This window comes from Aphelocoma coerulescens, chromosome 19 (genome assembly GCF_041296385.1).
Source record: "Aphelocoma coerulescens isolate FSJ_1873_10779 chromosome 19, UR_Acoe_1.0, whole genome shotgun sequence".
NCBI classification, from domain to species: Eukaryota; Metazoa; Chordata; class Aves; order Passeriformes; family Corvidae; genus Aphelocoma; species Aphelocoma coerulescens.
The window spans coordinates 9,263,189-9,278,371 of NC_091032.1; the positions used below are offsets into that span (position 1 = coordinate 9,263,189).

The 15,183-nt window shown below is 38.9% G+C and overlaps 1 protein-coding gene across 4 annotated transcripts in view; it reads left to right on the forward strand.

Moving 5' to 3' along the window:
• The window catches only part of USP32 (ubiquitin specific peptidase 32), a 62,336-nt gene that overhangs the window by 6,259 nt on the left and 40,894 nt on the right, over window positions 1-15,183 (forward strand). For 3 of the 4 annotated variants that reach the window (XM_069033097.1, XM_069033099.1, XM_069033101.1), the window contains exon 2: window positions 13,339-13,466. In XM_069033097.1, the coding sequence (XP_068889198.1) occupies window positions 13,339-13,466 (128 nt within the window). Of the gene's footprint in view, window positions 1-12,544; window positions 12,723-13,338; window positions 13,467-15,183 lie in introns of those variants that run through there. The other variant, XM_069033100.1, reaches the window with a different exon arrangement.

Sequence of the window (15,183 nt, forward strand, 5' to 3'; positions counted from 1 at the left end):
CTGTGTGTAATACATTTTCTTACCTTGATGTAGACTAAAACTGAGTCCTCAAAACATTTATTTGGATTATAGAGTATATGCCTATATATCTCATGGGTCATAAAATTGAGCTTTATTTCTTGTATTTTAATCAATGACATCAGTTATTTTCATGGTTTCCAATCAGTTTCTAGTTTTTACTCCTGTAACACCTTTTTTTTTTCTTTTGTTTTTTTTTTTTAATATACATGCCTGGAGAAAGTTGTTGAACTTTCATCCTTAGAGGTTTCCAAGCTCTGCCTGGACAAAACCCTCCGGAAGCTGGTTTGAATTCAGCCTTGACCCAGTTTCAAGCACAAGGGTGAACCAAGTGACCTCCTGAGATACTTTCCAACCTGATAGATTCTATAAAGTATTTCTATTCATCTTGAATTTTGGAAAGCCTTGTTTTGATGAAGTCCTAAATCTACCTGACAGTGTCTTACAGAGGGAAAAAAAAAAAAAAAGACAGAAATAGAAACTAGGAAGTTGTTCAGAGTGAGATGAAGCATCTCTAATGAAATGTGAAAGAAAAAAAAATAAGAGTGGGCTACTTTGAATACTGTTTACTTGACTTATAACAGTCTCAGGCTTTCTGGCTGCTGGCACTATGGCAGGAATGAGTACAACAACCCTCACCCCTTTCCTCTGCTCAAGGGAACTCGGCCCACTGTCTCCTTTCATAAAATAAGTAAGGCATTCAGTTCTTTAGTACTCAAGAAAATGAAATCAGATTCAAAAAATGGGCCTCTGAAGGGATGACAAGCCTTGTGAGAATGAAAAAGAACATAGCATTAAGAAGTAGTGTGATGAGGTGAGGCATGAAGTGTCTATTGAATTCTGTAAATTAAGATTATTGTATGACTCCTGCCTTGAGGTAGGACTGGTTAGGATTTTTCTGTATTTAAAAACCCAGATGTTACTAATATCTGTCATTCAAAAAGTGTCACTATCTTCTGAAAATTGAGTGTATCTTTGGTTAGGTTGTGAATTCATACATTGGTATAAATCATCTGGTATACAAGGAGGTCTAATGAGTCTTGAGCTCTTAGGACATCTGTATGACTTAGTTGTTAACTATTACTAAAATAATCCTGCTCTGTTTTGGTCCAAGAAGAAGTTTCAAATGCTGTGAGCTTACAGAGGACTGATGGAGGATGGGTTGGACAAGTGTTGCATTTTCAAATAGCAGAATTGTTTCTGTCCACTGACTTTAGTTATTTCCAAGTCTGATGTAAACCAGAACTGCCCAGTTGGGGTTTTTAGGGCCTCCTACAGGCCTCCTTTAGGGCTCTTCTTTGCCTGATGCTTTCCTAGTTTGAGTTTCTGTATAGAAAAGAAAGTTCTGTGGGTTAATTCTAATTAAGACTTTCAATTTTTAGGCATTTAAAACCAAGTTATTTCTTAATTTGTTCCATTCCTTGAAGCAGGTGCTTTTTCTATAAGTTATACTTAGTCTGAATTATTGTGAATGTCCATGTGATATTTGCAGTATTGAAGAGCTACAAAAAGCATCTTTAACATTTAATTTTCATATGAAAAGGTCATTTACATAATGAGACAATGAAGCCTTTGGGCAAAGATGAATGTAGAAGAAAAATCCATTAAGGTAGATTCTGCCTAAGAGTTTGAAAGGGCCTAATTCACCAAACTTTGAATGCTGGATTATTGCTAGCACTTACTGGAATAAAATTCCCTGCTTGCCTAAAAAGAGTGGCAAAATCCTAATGCACATTTTCTTTTGTGATTTCTTCAGGGACACCTTACCTTTTGTTAGTGATGACTCCATATCTCATAGGCTGTGTAGCTTTAGTGTTTTCAGCTGGGCTGTGTAATAGTAGTTGGCATTTCTTTTTTACATAACGAATTTGAACACCTCTGAGAGGTGGGGTTTTTATGAGGTTGTGTTTACAGTTGAGCAGGGCTGACATGGTCCCTACAGGTGGGGCATGTTTGGAAAGTGCATGGCTTTGAAATGCTGTTTTATTAAACTGGTGTAAAAGCCCTTCTGTATTTCTGATTTTTAGTGGCTATAAACTGAGTTCAGATCTTGGTTTGGCACAAAATGTGTCTGCATGTGGGTTTTGTAGTAGCTCACCAAATCTGCTTAAAAACTGATGCAAGTTATCAATCAGAATTTTTCTATGTAGCCCATTAAGTCATTCATTAGAATGTCAATTAAAGAAAATTCCTTAATTATTTTAGTGTTTTTCTGACATGTGCCTAAGTTCTAGAGATGTGAGATTCTTGGTTAAATAATCCAATAGTTTAACAAAACCATTGTTCTTATAAAAATATGGTGACATTTGCTACAAGGCCCTTATTTGGTGGTGTAAAAGAGGCTATGGCTGAGAAAGGTTTGGACAAGGGATAATCAGGCAGTTTGTAATGCCCAGGGTTTATTTCCCACTGTATAAATGTTACTTAATGCAGGACTGGTGCAAGCCCTGAAACAGTTCCTCACTGAATCATTGCCTCCCCTGGAGTGATCAGCTGTCACAGGTAGGGTGACTTGGCAGATGGAGTGACATGCCCTGATCTCCAGGGTGTTCAAATCCTCCTTTTCCTTCTCCTTTCAACGTGTCACAACCCAGGACAAGCCTCTCTCATCTCATGGAAATGTGATTTGGAGGCAACCTGTGCTTTCCATGGGGTGTGTTTGGGGCAAGACAAGGTATTAATGGTGGTGTTAATAAACTGCACAGGTTCATGTGCTCACCAAGGAGGAGTTCTCTGCAAACCAGAGTTCCTGAGACAGGGATGCTCTTGGAACCAGCAGGGCCACCCCTCCCTCGTGATGGGAAGCACTGGACAAACTGTGATGGGATGGGCAGAAATAATGTCTGGCTTTGTCAGACACTGCAGTTCTGATTTTTAGAGTGGTTTTAAATAGTCACTGAGACAGTCTGTACTGTAAAAAGAGATCTGACTTCCTTCTGGTCAGGCTCTGCAGCCGCAGGGCCAGGCAGTGGGAGCTGCTCAGAGCCAGAGCTTCCAGCCAGCAGCTACAAAGGCAAAAGGAATCTCTAACACTTATTTTGATGATTTTTTTTTTTTTTAATGTCCAAATCCTTTGAAACTGTTTCACTTCGTTTAGAGTCTGAATTGGGCCCACAAGCTATGAGAGGCAATGTCACCGGGCCAAAATAAGAGATAATTGCATTCTGTGTAAAAATGTAGGCTTCATCCTTTCAAAATAAAATCTACTACAAGCCTTTTGGAATTCTTCCTCAAAACCAGTGATTTTATTCACATTGTATCTATCTTTTTGTTAGCTGGTCTTTCATTTGTCATCTACTCACAGTTTAATTTCATGTTAAGTATTTAATATAGAATGGATGCTGGTGTTTCTTTTGTGTTTTGAATGGATGTTCCTTATCTCACATATGATGATAATGGCAGTGCTCAGGGTTTGTGACACTCTCCTGAGCTGAAATATTTTAACAGGAATTTCTCTCTGATCTAAGCTTGCCCTCTTCCAGTGTGAACCCATTGCTACCACTACGGTTCCTGATGAAGGGTCCTTCTTCAGTATCCTTGTAAGCTCCCTTCAGATGCTGGAATTGTTTCACATAATTAATTTTACTCCATTAGTTTGCAAAATTTGTTCTTTTAAAATTCTGAGACCTTGAATGAAATAAAAAAGTGGAAGAAACGCAGAGCCCTAAACAGAACAGGAAGTACCAGATTGAATAAGTCTGTGGATGTGGGGAAAAAGAACTGAAAGTATTGGGATAGTAATTATGAGAACTTGAGTTTTGCAGATTGAATTTGTTCTAAAAATGAACTTGAATGTGGCATCATGAATGTATTTTGGGCTGAAGAAGCAGTTCTTTTCAATCCCCATTTCTAGCTGTTAGGTGTTATCCAGAACAAAAATCTTACTCTGGAAATTTCCTAGTCTTGTCAAGATTTCTAGCACGTTTTCCCTCGTGATGTGATACAGTTAAATCCTGGATTTTAGTTTAAAAATTGAAAAAGTGGATTTGCACTGAAGCAGCAGTGCTTTAGGACAAATGAGCAGTTGGTGCAGTCAGGGCAACCTGGTCTGTGTTGTGCCAGGATCTTAGGGAAGGTTATCAGTGGAAGAGTAATGTGAGAATGTTTTGGTCCCTGTTTTCCAATCCTGCAGCTAACAGCATGATTTGTCTTTGCCTAAAGAATTATAATTGATCTTTTTGCCATTAATAAATTCCCCAGTTTTTTTATTGCCTGCAATTTAGCATTGTCTTCTGATCACCTTGGATAAAGAATTGTGGTGTAAATGTGTTGTGAGAACGAATGTTATTCTTTAAATAATGAGTAGATTGCAGTGTTGGTAGGGCAGAGGAGGAAGGAACCACAACATGCACTAATTCCAGTGCAGAACACGGGATAAATATCTGCAGAGGCCAGAGTGTTACAGGGATAGAGGTTAAAAAGCAGAATAGAAAATATTTGATAAATATAGACTCACAGAATGTTCATAATTTATTATGTAAATGTACTGCTGCTAATAGAGACTGTAATGTCCTTGAGGATATCTTGTGAGTCTCTTCAGGGATTCAGGGAGAGATTCCAGCTGCTGCCTCCGTTCAGGGCACTGGGGCTCTTTGGTGTAAAGTCGTTCTGGTGCCTTTTCTGTTTCTGTGGAACAATGGGCAGTGTGTTCATATGAATCTCTGGAATTGGAGTCATCCCATCCATCCGAGCTGCTCAGTGGCACTGGAATGACTGGGAGCTGCTTTCCCATGCAGCTGTTCCAGGGTGGATCTAAATATGCTGTTTCATCCTTCCCAATGGAAGGCCTTTGGAATAATGTACATCTAATGCTGAATATCTTCAGTGAGAAATTCTATAATGTAAAACTAGTATGGCATCTTTCAGGATAACCCTAAATACGAATCCTAGGATGTTAATTGAGGATTCTCTTAACAGGAGATGCAGCGGTGGAAATGGAGTTTGGAAATAATAATAATGCTAATTGTTTGCTATTGTCTGTTAGAAAATAAAGCTCTGATTCAGTTCTTGGTGTTCTACCAAACATGTAATGGGGTCTCAGAACTAAGCACATGGTGGTTTTTATTTTATTTCTTCACTCCCTAGTCCAGTGTCTGTATTTGTGATTCTGCTGGTATTTTTCAGCCATTCACAGGTTGTGTAGCAAGCTTGTCATTACGTGTTTGTAACTGTGTGACAGGAGACAGAAATTTGGGACCTGACACTAAAATATTCCCTTTACATCTGAGTTTGAGATTATATTTTAGACAGATGTGTCCCCAAGAGTTGGGAATAGGAAGGCTGGAAGCAGAGAGCCTTTTGTTGGCCATATGAATACACACACGTGGAGTGTTTGTGCCAGAACACTTGACTTGCAAGTGAGTCATATTTTTCCTCTGACTTTAGAAATTAAGATGTAGCAATGTATAAATATTATCTGAATTTTTTATTATTCGTGTCATAGTATGTAAGTACTGTGCTTTACTAGAGTTGGCTCTTCTAGCTGCCAGAGGCCAAGACTGGAGTGAATATTTGATCAAAATATACCAGCAATCCCAAATTAGAGCTTCTTCCTTGCCTCTCATCCTCACTGAAGGTGATAGGAAACTCTGCCTTCCTATGTAGAAGTTGTAGCTTGTGTTTAACTTTCAGGCTTAGACTCTATTTTTTATTTAAAGAACAATTCATATTACAGCTGCATTTAGTATCTTTGGCACTCTTGGGAGACAGGATATGAAATATTTGTTACATTACCATTTATTTTGTAGCACAGTCCTTATGTGGTGTTTACATTTACATAGTTGGCACTTGCCTTTCATTTTAACAGGGTGTTTATTTCTTGGAAACGAGTTATATATTGTAATTTTGTGAATCTTAACAAGCATAAATGTCTAGATGATTTTCATGGTGGTAATAAAGCAGAAGCAGCTTTTTTGAGTTGTGACAGAAGCTGCTCTGCTCACCTATAACAATACAAACTTTCAGTGTATTTGCCAGGAAAATTAAGGAAGGGACAGCTCAGAAAAACAGAGTTTAGTTTCTAATCTAAACAGGACTAAATATTAATTCTAAATGCTGAAAAGATTGAGGGCTGAAACATTCACCTGGGAAATCATGGACAAACCACAACTATGAAGGTGCATCAGAGGAAAATAGCAGTGGAAGGGGAAAGCAAGTTAAGGAAGGAAAAGATGAGGAACTCAGGTGAAGATGGGCATCCCAGACTCCTGATTGTTTTTTAGTCCATGTTGTCTTTTGGAGGGGAGTTGAGGGTTCTCAGCACTGCTGCTCAGGATGGTTTGTACTCTTTAAAACTTGTCCCCCTTTTCCCAAAAGCCAGCAGAGGACAGGGGCCATGGGTGGGAAAGGTGGCATCCTGGGATGAACCATGGCTGGGAATTGCTCCTGGAGAATGAGTTTACCAGTTCTTTACTTGATAACAGGAACCACTTTTCTCCCTAATATTGCAGTTTATTCTGCTTAAATTTGCAGTTGTAAAAGTGGTAAATTTGATTTTGCTGATCTGCAAAGTTTTGTGACTTTTCAGGTTCTTTTCAGGTTCTTTTCAGGTTCTTTTCATCCCATGGCTCACAGGGTTGGACCAGGGAGCTCCTTTAATTCCTGAGGATCTAAAATACAGCCAATAAGATTTCCATGCTCAGATGGTGGGAGGATTATTTCACTGTTGTTATTTTTTTTTTTTTCTTCCCCCTCCCTCCCCCCCACTGGCTGTTATGTACCAGTTCCTCTCCACACTGGGCTTACTGGGAGAGTTAATCCAAACAGCAACGTGCCCTGATGGAGATAGAGAGGGATAAAACAGGCTGGGAATGCTGGCATTCTTTTGGGAATGGGGACTGTGAGGAGTAAGCTCTTTGAAGATTAAAAGCATCACTAAATGCTAAGTATTTGTGTTACAGAAAATTGGCAAATCCTATTGTAATGACTAAATCTCCTTCCACTCCCTGCACAGAGATGTTAAACCTTTGATATGCGTTAGGGGAAGGTCTGATAGAACCAGGGAAAGCTTTATCCACAGGATGAGCCACTGCTACCAAAAGCAAAGAATAGGTGGGAGGAAAAAATACAGCTGGATTGAATAATTCCATTTTTTTTAAAATACCCAAACCGTGGTGTTGTTATCCTTTAATTCTTGTTATTGGTGTGTTAAAGACTGTGAAGCCTTTATGGAGGTGCCCTGTCTCAACTGAATTTCTGATATTCCAGTTACAAAAGATTCCTTAAGAGAGAATTCATTTTTCCATTAGGGAAGGCAGGAATTTTTTGTCTGTGTTTTCTCCCAAAATATTCCCAAGTGGATTCCTTTTTAGCAGGGGTGTGTGGGTGTGGAGGTTGACTTTTTAGTCATAGCTGGTTCATTTATCTCAATTGTGTTTTGCAGTTGGTTCCTCCAATTTGGGGTTGTTCCCAAACACACTTTACTTTCACTTGCACATTTTACCTCTTTGAAGCTTTTTAGTAATTGCTTTGGTTCTTGACAACTTCATAACCACAGCCATTAAGTCACAATAAAGACTAATGAAAAAAGTAATAAAATTTCCATGTATAACTAGGATGAAGATTCCTAAGGGAAATATTGAGCAAGTGATTACAGGGAAGATAATTGTCTGGTTAGAGAATTATATGCCCTGTGAGTTTGATATTGAACCTCTAAAACTGTCACTTAAAAATCAAAATATTAGAATTATGAAAACGTGAGCTGGAACTGAGGAAGAATGTGAGACAGGTGATTTTTTTCTTGCTTTCTGAAGGATGAGCAAGTTGTTAGTTTTATTAGAATTCAGGTTTGGTTATTTTTAGTAAAGAATAAATGCAATGTTATGCTGATGGTTGCAAATTACTGCTTGCTTTGTGTACTTGTGATGTGCAGGGCTGGTGGGATTTTGTTTTTTAAGACACGACTTAGCAAGCTGCTTTTCATCCAGCAGTGACATTGGAAATTCAGATTTTGGGGTGTGTTTGGAGAGTATTGGGGGCATTTTGATGCTTCCATTTCTGGGGGAAAATGCCAGTACTTCAGTGAGATGAGCTCGAAAGATTCTTGACCCTTCACCTTGACTGACCTTTTTAATCCTGTGTTTTCTTTTCCTGTGTATGCAGTACTTTGTTCCTGTTTTGACTTTCAGCGTTGTCAATACATTGTGGTTTTCTACCTTGGTTGGGCTGGTCTGGGTTTTGTGCTGGGAACCTGTGAACCAGAATAAATCCTTTCTTTTCATGCAGTCAAATGAAGTATTTCAGGCTTTTGAGACAGAAATCAGCTTTTTGGTTGTGGTTACTTCTACTCCTCCTAATGGCAGTGATGATCTGCGTGGAGCTTTTGTGATTCTGGAAGTGTTTCCGTGTCCAATTAGTTCTACCTGATGTTAATTGGTCAGTTTATAGTAGCCAGGACAGATTAATTCCACCTTCCTTCAGTTAAACGCTTGGAATTCTGCCCTTTTCACTGATTAAATCAGCATTTCAGTAGTAGCTTGTAGTGGTTTTACACAATATCTTAGCTCATTTATCACACATCTGTCTGATGCAGGCTGGAATTTATATCCATTTTGGTGCTGAGAGAAGACATGGAGAGGTTAAGTGTCTCTTGCCTGCGTGTCTCAGGCAGTGTTAAGAGTTCAAATGCTTTTATTCTTCACCTTTGCTCCATCAGACAAGTGGCTGCTTTGGAAAGCTGTGGTTGGGGTCTCATCCTGTGTTTCTCAGCATTTTACATCAGTGTGCTTCAATTTTGAAGGATGGGGGGGAAAAGCATTATAAGGGAAAGTGTTTTTGTGGCTGATCTGACTTTGCAAATAAATATTAAATAGGAATTTTAAATACACTTACTGTGTTTGCTTTTGATGCATATATCACAGGTGAGATGTATCATAATTTTTATTTAAATTGTAATAACTCCACTAGGCCTGTCCAGCCACTTCTTTTAACCTTTAAGCAGAGACTGTAGTTTGTGGCAGTTCTTATATTCAGTAGTTACATCATCAAATATATATGAAATTAAGGAAGATTTTAAGTTCCTTCTTATGGTATTTGAATAAAACACTTTATTGAGGTAATTTTTGCAAACCTTAGCTCAGATCCAGCAGCCTCTAAGGAAGTATCACAGAATGTGCAGTGTAGGTACTTCGATTAGTGAGGAATTGGCTTTGATGTAACAATTTTCTTCTCTCTGTTTTTCCAAAACAGGACGTGAACAAGCAAAAATATCAATATTATGTGTATTTAGTCATGAAGTTATATTTTTATGATGACTCTTAATATTTTTCACTAGCAGCCTGGTAACAGCAGAGCAGCTTTTGCTGAGACAGGTATTTTGCTGCCCAGTTTTTGTTGTCTAAAATGGTCCTTTCAGTGTGATCTTTGGAGGGGACAGAGGTGGTGCCATACCCCAAACCATACACTGCCCACAGGGTATTTTAGAACCTTCCCAGATAAAAGTCAAGAAGGTGGGAGTGGGATTTGAGCTATAGGATGTGGAAAGAAAGAAGTGTCTCAAGTGAATAGAGATTCTAAAATGAATGGAGAATGTGGCTGCAAAACTTGCAAAGCTCCACTGGAGGAGTTGATTTCCTCCAGCTTGGTTTGAGCAGTTTTATAGGGGTGGCAAAACAAGGTTTAAGTCTAGAGTAGGACTTGCATAGTCTGAGCTTCAGATACAGTTTCAGTCCAAAAGGAAGACTCCTGGGTGATTTGGTGATAAATACATGGAGTAAAGGCAGAGCAGAACCAAGTGGTTGGTTTCCAGCATGGGCCAGTTTTGGAAGGCACTGCGCATTTTGTTATCTGTATAGATGGGAATTAAAACAAAAATGTGGAGTAGTACATCCATATAAACAGCCTGAAGTTTAAGTAACACTAGGAAACTAAAAATACCCTCGGCAGCTGGTGAGCTGAAGGTTTGTTACAATTACTTTAAGCTGGGTGACATTTTTAGCTGAGGTTGCGTGGTTTCATTTAAACTTTATTAAACAAACTGGAGCTGGAATATTCCCTGGAGAGTTGGATGCAGCACTAATCTCCTGTTAAACTGTCTGCAGCTTTACTGGAAACCCTCCAGCTGAGGTGGCACAGGAGGTTTGTGTTAGCAAAGTTAGCACAGACACAGTGACAGTCTGGGACTTTGCTTCATTGGTGGTTTTTGAAAGTGGGCAGATAGGTTATTTTTTTTTTTTAAAGAATTATCACACAATATCTAATTAGTGAAACTTGGTTTTGTTACCTTGAATCAACCTTACAGTCAAAAGGTCACTTGTGTGGTCTCAAGGTGTAAGGAATTAAATGTGCATTTCCAATTGAGTCACTTTCCCTGCAGCAATATTGAGGTTGTGCCACCTGTTATTGGCAGGTGGGATGCAAAGATGGTTTTTGCTGTGTTCACTACCATGAGCTTATTCTGGGAAGGTGTCAGTGTCTGTTTTTCCCTGTCAGGCTGTGAATACAACAAGGGTGCACCCCATAGTGTAGTGTCTGTCTCGTGTGTCTAATGACAGCAGCTTGTGAATGCTCTTCTCAGAGGTGTTTGTAGACAACTGGCTCCTGGAAGTGTTTGGGGAGTCTGTGCCTTTGGAAAAAGTGAATATTCCTAATGAAAGAACTTCAGTCAGTGTAGGAAGCAGGTTTGTCAACTACCCTGGTGTCGAAAGGCAGGATGAAAAACGCCTCTGTGTTCTGTGGTGCTTCCTGTGTTGGGCTTGTGGAATTGAGAGAAAAAAGGCAGCTTCTGGGGATGTGAGTGCTCCAATTTCTAATATTATTATAGTAATAGATGTATTGCTTCTAGAAATGTTCCTTTAATAATTGAAGACTTAGTTTTATTTCCTCTCAACACGCTATCGTGTTCTATCTCTGTTGAATAATTGGTGCTTTCGTGTTGGGATTTTGTATTCAAATATTTTGCCTTCCAGACTCGTAGTAAACATTGATAATATTTTTGATTTATGCTCTTCTCATTTCAGTTGTACTTTCATGTGCATGGATCTAAATGTATAATGAACTTATCTTTACAAAGCTTTGCACATGATTTTAAATGGCCAGCATCAGTCATTTTAATGGCTCCTGGGGAAGGAATGGAAGTAATTACCTTTCCTGTTATTCCATGACCTTTTTTGTAGTTTCTGCCTGCAAACAATAATACTGAGTGGGCTCTGGCAATAATAACTTGCTTTTGAAATGTAACATGGATTGGCAGTATCCACTTATCATGCCTGTTAAATATACTGATAGTGTGGTTCTTTTTGAAAGTCTTGGGAGTATTGCTTGACAAGTCTTGTGCCCAACCTTCTCCTCACCTTGACTGGCACTCCAATCACTCCCATGGATTATGGGAAATACATTTATATGGGATTTTCCTACTCCTGAGCACTGCCTGGGGTGCACTCTGGGCAGTCATGGATGCTGTAAGCATCAGCTTAGCAAATGCTTTGTTTGTATAGAAACTTTTGCCAAATAACCCCAAACCAGATTGGATTAAATGGTGAGGAGATCAAAAAATTAACAGAGGGGGAGAAAAAATCAGAACACAGAGTCTATTTTTGTTAAAAATATGCATGTGTGTGCAGGCATTTAAAAACTGCAATAAATGAGAATATTTTCATCCAAGAGCTGTTGCTTGATTTAGTCTAGGATCCAGGTTGTTTGCTTTGCTTTGCCAAAATTACAAAGCCAGTAGCTTCTCCTATCCATGTTCCCCGAGCAATCCCACCACTCATTAAGTGTGGGGAGTTGTCCCTGCTGGCTGAAGATTTGCTGTAGTGACGTTGTGCTTAGAGGTGAGAGGAGGTGAAGCACTTCTCTTCATTTCCTCCCTGAGTGTTCATTAAAGCATCACATGGAAAGGCACACAGTGACTCTGGGTAGATGTTAATATGAAATAATGGAATTTAAAAACCTTGTAAGCCAGGTAACAGTATGAGACCAACATTCTTCTGCCATGTAATTAAAGCAGGCTCATTTTAGTAAAACAAGATGTGTGATAATGATAATCACCACTGTGCTAATTGATAGCTCTGGTGCTGTGTGGGTCACAATTGAGGTTTATACCTTAGATACTTTGAATTTTTTTTTCTTTATGGCCAGAAGTACCTAGAATCTGTAATAAAATTTGAGAGGAAACATAACCCAATTTCTGTTTCTACACACAATTGCTAAGTGGAGCCAAGATCTTTTTCGGTGTTGACTTGGATTAAAATTAGGGAGAAATGTTTTAATGTGATTTACTTCTAAGGATTGATTTTTGCTTTTGATGAATGAATTAATTGAAAAGTAGAAGTTTTACTGAGTGCTGGATTAAGCCCTCAGGTGCTCTGGTTTTTTTTGCTGACAAAAAGCTCCACAAGTCTTTGGCCATGGCCAAAGTGGTGTTTCTGTCTGGCGTGTGATAGCAGGGTAAGGAAAAGGCCTTGCTATAAATACAGTGACACAGCTCCCATGTGCAGCATCATTTCTCTGGGCTTCTGCATGGTAAATACTCCTTCTGCACCCCACAGGAACTTCCAGGGGATCATGTGCCATTCCCTGCAGCTTGGCTTTAGACAGAGGGCTTGTTTTGTTCCACGAGATCCTTCCTTTCTTAAACACTTTCTTAGAAAGTTGCTTTGTGCTTGTAAAATCTGAAGGCAGCACTGCTTTCCAGGGAGCTCCCAGGCCAGGATGAGCGGGATGTCATCACATTTTCCACCTTTACAGTTGTGAACAAGCTTGAACAGGTATAGCTGGCAAGCAGATTTTGGATGTGCAAGGGAATCTTGGGTGAAGAATTATATGTAGTCCAACATTTTATTCCTATTAAATCACACCTCACTGCACTGTCTCATGAACTTGTAGTGGTGGTGAAGTACTCTTTGTTTTAATTCAGAAAAGCAGGCTGATTAATAGATGAAACTGCCTGAAAGATGCTGTTGGAGCTGCTCTTAATAATATTCACCACTGCTGGTTGCAGATAATTTCTCTGGCTTACATGCAATGCAAAATTGATCATAAAGCTGCCTTATTTTCCTTTGTGCGACAAGAATGGTGCTGAATTTAGAACAAATTACAATCCACTATTGTAGTCAGAAAACTTAGGCAGTGAGCTGTTGTTCACATTGATGGTAACTGTAGGTCTGCTTCCCTTCTCTCTTTTCAAGCAAGAGTAGTTTATTAGATCTCATTTTCTCCAGTCCCATTTTCCCACTCTTTAGGGGAAATCACGCGTTTAATTTCTTCATCTCTTTTTATTGTAAAGGTAAATGTAAGGAGGGGAGGATTTGGAGATTCCTTAAGCTATTACCTTTCTGTAACATCTTTATTGACCAAATCTTCTTTTCTTTGCCCTGTTCTCAGTTACAGACATAGAACTGAAGCGGCTCAAAGATGCTTTCAAGAGAACTTGTGGCCTCTCGTATTATATGACCCAGCAGTGCTTCATCAGGGAAGTTCTCGGTGATGGGGTCCCTCCCAAAGTTGCTGAGGTGAGCTGTGAACTTGCTGTTTTCCTGGGAAGCCAAATGCAGTGGATAATGGGCAGCTGGATGGTGCACACACAAATGTTTATGGTGTTGATTGAATTGCCTCCCATTTTTAATGCAACATCACAATGCACCTTCTCTGCCTGAAAATGATATTCCAGACTTGGATCATGGAATCAGCATGAGCTGAGCTACTGCTCCCAACCCTATTAATGCCTGGTAGATGACTTTGAAGTAAACCTGAATATCCAGATGGAAATTTGTGCAATTAAAAGATTGGGAATTTGTAACAAGACCATTATAACAGATTTTATTTACTCCAGAGATGCACTTGCTGTTGGTTTCTCTGAGATTGCATTAGCTGTTACTTTGTTTTCTGAAGATGAATCTTTATGAGCTCTTAAAAATAAATTTGTTCATAACAAATGTATAAAAGAACTGACAAATAGCCAGAATCAAAATTTGCTACATAGATATAAACATATATCCATGTGTATATGTCTAAAAAAAAAAGTAATATCAACCTGCACACCTGCATGTTTACAAAGTTATTGTCTTTTATAAAGTTACCCCTTCCTTGAGAGAGATATGAAAATATTATTGGTAGAGAGACAAAGATTAGGCAGACCTTTCAAATGATCTCTTGCTTCATGTCATTTCTAGTCACAGCTTCTATTTTTGGCATGCTCAGAGCTGTTGACCTCAGAGGCAGCGTGCAAGTCTCCCAGTTTTATTTAGATAATGTGAGTGCTGAAGTGTGCATTGCTGAAGGTTTTACACTCTGCCAGAGTTCCTTTTCCTAAGCTTAGTCTTTTCTCCATTCTTTTTTTTCCCCCATTTTTCTAAGTGTTGGCAAAGAGGATGATACTACTTACTTCTGTAAACAGTTTGCTTTTTATGTGGATGCTTAAGGCTTAGCAGGAAAATTTGCAGTGGAAAAGGAGGGGTCTGATTTGCCCAAAGTTTAAAGCCTGTCTTCAGTATTAATTTTTGAGTGTTTTCAGGATGCTTTGAGAGTTGATAACCCCTAAGATGAAACAAAAAATGTATCTTTCACAATGCATGGTTGGTTTGAAATAGTGTAACATACTGAGAATTTTATGGTACGAGTTAACTTGTACTTTTATATCCCTTTTATGTCAGTATTAAGGATTAAATTACTGATTTGGTCACAAACAGAGATTCTGGGGCTTCAAATGTCTGCTGGCTAGTTTCTATTTTATTTTTTTAAAAATCTGTCCTTAAAGACACAGATTGTCTCTTTCAGCACTCATTATGGTTATAGAGCAGTTCTTGGTTTCCAGGTGGTGAAATAAAATTAATGGAAGACTCATAATTGGTTTTTGATGGCTTCCCATCAGAACTCATCTCAAAATTCGAGTACAAATTATGATGTACTTGTAGCATTCATGCTCAGGCAGTGCAGTATCAAATCTGTGAACTTGAAAACTGTAAATTGGGCCAAAATTGGGATTTGAGTCAAGGGATGCTTTGTAAATCCTGGATTCAGGATTGGGAGAGGCAGGCAAAGTCATTAGGCAGCTAAAAACCCTGAGTTTTCAGCCTTTCACTCATTAAAACCGATCATTTGGAGCCTCAGGTTGCTGGGCTGGGTGCTCTGCATGTTGTGAATAATGGTTTTTCATACCTGAGGAGTGAGAGGCCTTCAGGAATTTATTACATTAAAAACACAGGAGTTTTAACTAGGACATAAAACAGG